Source organism: Anser anser (assembly GCF_964211835.1).
Source record: "Anser anser genome assembly, chromosome: 9".
Lineage (NCBI taxonomy): Eukaryota > Metazoa > Chordata > Aves > Anseriformes > Anatidae > Anser > Anser anser.
Genome location: NC_139729.1, coordinates 16,173,822 through 16,177,569, shown reverse-complemented (window position 1 = coordinate 16,177,569; position 3,748 = coordinate 16,173,822). Strand labels below are relative to the sequence as shown.

The window sequence follows — 3,748 nt, the reverse complement described above, 5'->3', positions numbered from 1 at the left end:
GCGTGCCCGTGCCGGTGGCGGTGGTGGCCCCATGGAGATGGGCACCGCCGGCACCGGTGGGAGCCGGAGGTGTGAGGGCCTGCGGTCTGCTCCAGGTCAAGGGGGGCAGAGCTGCTGGTGTGACAGGCATCGTGACAGGACAGGGGCATTGTGACAGGACAGGGGCATCGTGACAGGGACAGGGGCACTGTGACAGGACAGGGGCATCGTGACAGGGACAGGGGCATTATGACAGAACCTGAGGCACTGCGACAGGGACAAGGGCATTGTGACAGGGCCAGGGGCACTATGACAGGACAGGGGCATTGTGACAGGCCCCAGGGCACCGTGACAGGACCTGGGCACTGTATATATAGGGTCGGGGGCACTTTGACAGGATCTAAGGCACCGTGACAGGGACTGTGACATCATGACAGGGCTGGGGGCACTGTGACAGGGACATGGGCATTGTGACGGGACCTGGGACATCGTGACAGGGACAAGGGCATTGTGACAGGACTTGGGACATTGTGACAGGACCTGGGAACCGTACAGGGTCTGGGGCACCGTGACAGGCTCCGGGTATCGTGACAGGACCTGTGACATCATGACAGGGACGTGGGCACTGTGACAGGACCTGGGATATCGTGAGAGGACCTGAGGCACTGTGACCGGACGTGAGCACTGTGACAAGACTTGAGATATCGTGACGGGACCTGAGGCACCATGACAGGCTCCGGGCACCGTGACAGGACTTGAGATATCGTGACAGAACCTGAGGCACTGTGACGGGCACCGTGATGACAGAGCCCTGCCGCCCCCCGCCTCACCCCGCAGGCAGCGGCCCCCCACAGCGCAGCTCCCCCCTCCCCGTCCCCCCGCCCCGCTGCCGGCGCCCCCCGCGGGCTCCAATTAACCCGGCAATTAGCGCCGGGCCCTCCCAGCGGAGCGGCGCCCAAGGGGTTAAACCCGCGGCCGCCCTCCCGCCCCGCGCGCGGCCCCGTTGGGCCGCCCATTGGCCGGCGCGCGGCGCGCGGCGCGCGGCCAATGGGCGGGCGCCGTCCACGAGCCGGGGCGGCGTGCGGGCGGCGCCCATTGGCTGGGCGCGAGTGTGGGAACGGCGGCGGGGGACGTTTCACACGAGCCGCGCGCGTGCGGCGCGCGCTATAAGTAGGGGCGGCCAAGGGCGCGCGGCAGCCGCGCCGCGCCGGTCCCAGCGCCCGCCCGCCCGCTGCCGCACGGCCTCCTCCGCGGCGGCGGGCGCGGCCGCACGATGCCGGCCGACCTGATGGAGAAGAGCAGCGCCTCGCCCGTGGCCGCCACCCCCGCCAGCATCAACGCGACGCCCGACAAGCCCAAGACGGCGGCGGAGCACCGCAAGGTAAGGGCCGTGCCGTGCCGTACCGGGCCGTGCCGTGCCGTGCCGGGCGCTCACCGCCGCTCTCTTGCAGTCGTCCAAGCCCATCATGGAGAAGCGGCGGCGGGCGCGCATCAACGAGAGCCTGGGGCAGCTGAAGACGCTCATCCTGGACGCGCTGAAGAAGGATGTAAGCCCTGGGGTGGGGGGGGAGAGAGCCGGGGGTGCGGGGTGCCGGGGGGGAGCCGTGCCGGTGTGAGCCGCCCTCTGCCCGCAGAGCTCGCGGCACTCCAAGCTGGAGAAGGCTGACATCCTGGAGATGACCGTCAAGCACCTGCGGAGCCTGCAGCGGGCGCAGATGACCGGTGAGAGATGGGGCTGGGGGGGGCGGAGGCGGCGGGGGGTGCTGGGGTGCTGTGCATGGGGTGCTGGGGTGCTGGGCGGGGGGTACCGGGGTGCCCGACCCCATCCCCGTGCTGTGGGAGCACCGTGCTGCTGCCCTGGGTGCTCCCCGCTGCACCCTGCATGCGTGATTCTGGTGCTGGGAGGGCTCCGGTGCCCCCTGCCCAGGGGTGCTGGGGGGCCGGTGCTCACCGGATGGGTCCCCTGGTGCTACGGGGTCGGGGGGGGGCAGCAGGGGTCTCCGCTCGCCACCTGGGTCCGAGGTGCTGGGGGGCGCGGTGCTCTCTGCCTGGATCCCCCTGCTCCGATGGAGGCTGCAGGGTGCGATGCCGGGGGGCTGCACAGCCCGCTGACCGCCCCGTGTCCATCTCGCCCCGCAGCTGCGCTGAGCACGGACCCCACGGTGCTGGGCAAGTACCGCGCCGGCTTCAGCGAGTGCATGAACGAGGTGACGCGGTTCCTCTCCACCTGCGAGGGCGTCAACACCGAGGTGCGCACCCGGCTCCTGGGCCACCTGGCCAGCTGCATGACCCAGATCAACGCCATGAACTACCCCGCGCCCCCTCCGCCGCCCCCGCTGCCGCCGGCCGCAGCCTTCGGGCCACCCCTGGTGCCGCCGGGCGGTGGCGCGGGGCCGCTCCCAGGCATGCCCTGCAAGCCGGGCACCGACGCGGCCAAGGTGTACGGCGGCTTCCAGCTGCTGCCCGCCTCCGACGGGCAATTCGCCTTCCTCATCCCCAGCACCGCCTTCGCCCCCGGCGGGGCCGTGCTGCCCCTCTACGGCGGCCCCCCCACGGCTGCCACTGCCGCCTCGCCGCCTGGCCCGCCACCCGGCACCGCCGACTCGGTGTGGAGACCCTGGTGAGGGTGGCGGGCACCGGACTGGACTGAGCACCGCACCCCGTGCTGCTGGCACGGCTGTACATAGGTTATATGTTCATATTGGATTGTGCCTTTGTACCATAGCACTCCCTCAACAGCGTTTCGTGTTTTACACGAGATCTTTTTTTCTCCCTTCCCTCCCCTTCCTTATGTGACACCAAAGATCTTTTTTTTTTTTTTTTGAATGCTCTTAAAATAAAAGTCTCTTCCATTTTGGAAGGCCTTTGGAGATAAGTCGGAGTGCTGGCGTGTGTGCGTAGGAGGGAGCCTGGCTCCTGGCTTGCTCCCGGCCGCCCGTGGATTGATTGTGCTGCTGCAGGGCTGGAGCTGTCAGTCAGACCCTCTGTCCCCTCACCACCTTCTGAAACCACCCGGCCCCTCTCCCTGCCCCCGGGGCAGATGTAATTACTGCTTCCTTGGGAGCAGTTCAGCTGATCAGACTTGTTAAAAAGAGCTTATGTTTGCAGAGCTGGTGAATGCGCTGAGGGAGGCACCTCCGCTCTCCTCCTGGCTCCCGGGGCTGGCCGCGGCGGAGCAGCCCAGGTAAAGCGAGACGGATTCGGCACGGAGCCCAGCTCTCCGGGCCCGAGGTGGAGCTGCTTGCAGGATCCTCCTGCCCGGACCCCGAGGGGCCCGCTCCCCAGCCGCGGTGTAAATCACAAGTGACTCCAGTCCGTTGATTTACAGAAGGGTGCCTGCCAGCGGCTCGTGTTACAGAAACGCCAGGCTCTGCGGGACAAACTGACACGAGGGCTCCGTCTCCAGGCTGACAGGCTGCAGCAGGCGCTCGCGCGGCGCTGGGTACCACCTCCACCTGGACTTGAAAGCGCAGAGCCCTTCCCAGCCCTGGGCACGAGGCAGGCTGTGCTGGATGATTAATGCTCTGCATGTGGTTTTGATAGAGTCGGGCATTTCCTCTGCTTTAATATGGAAAACACATGTCAGGGGGAGCGATGTGGGGCTGCGCGGACTACCTCCCCTCCTAACTGCGAGTGGCAGCTGACCCCTCTGACTTGGTCATGCCCCATTTCCAGGCAAGATGTGAGCCCTAGATAGAGGCAAGCGGTAGTCTCGGGTTACAGCTTGCATCACCCTTCCTAACAAGTCCTAACTCAGAGCGGACAGCTT

General features: G+C 67.2%; 1 protein-coding gene across 1 annotated transcript; it reads left to right on the top strand.

Moving 5' to 3' along the window:
- The first annotated feature begins 1,150 nt into the window (after nt 1–1,150).
- On the top strand, nt 1,151–2,854 carry HES1 (hes family bHLH transcription factor 1). Its single transcript, XM_083848846.1, has 4 exons — nt 1,151–1,360; nt 1,431–1,526; nt 1,614–1,701; nt 2,119–2,854. Exons 1-4 carry the CDS (start codon nt 1,253–1,255, stop codon nt 2,601–2,603), a joined length of 777 nt encoding a protein of 258 aa, XP_083704972.1. The 5' UTR covers nt 1,151–1,252; the 3' UTR covers nt 2,604–2,854.
- Nucleotides 2,855–3,748: the final 894 nt, after the last annotated feature.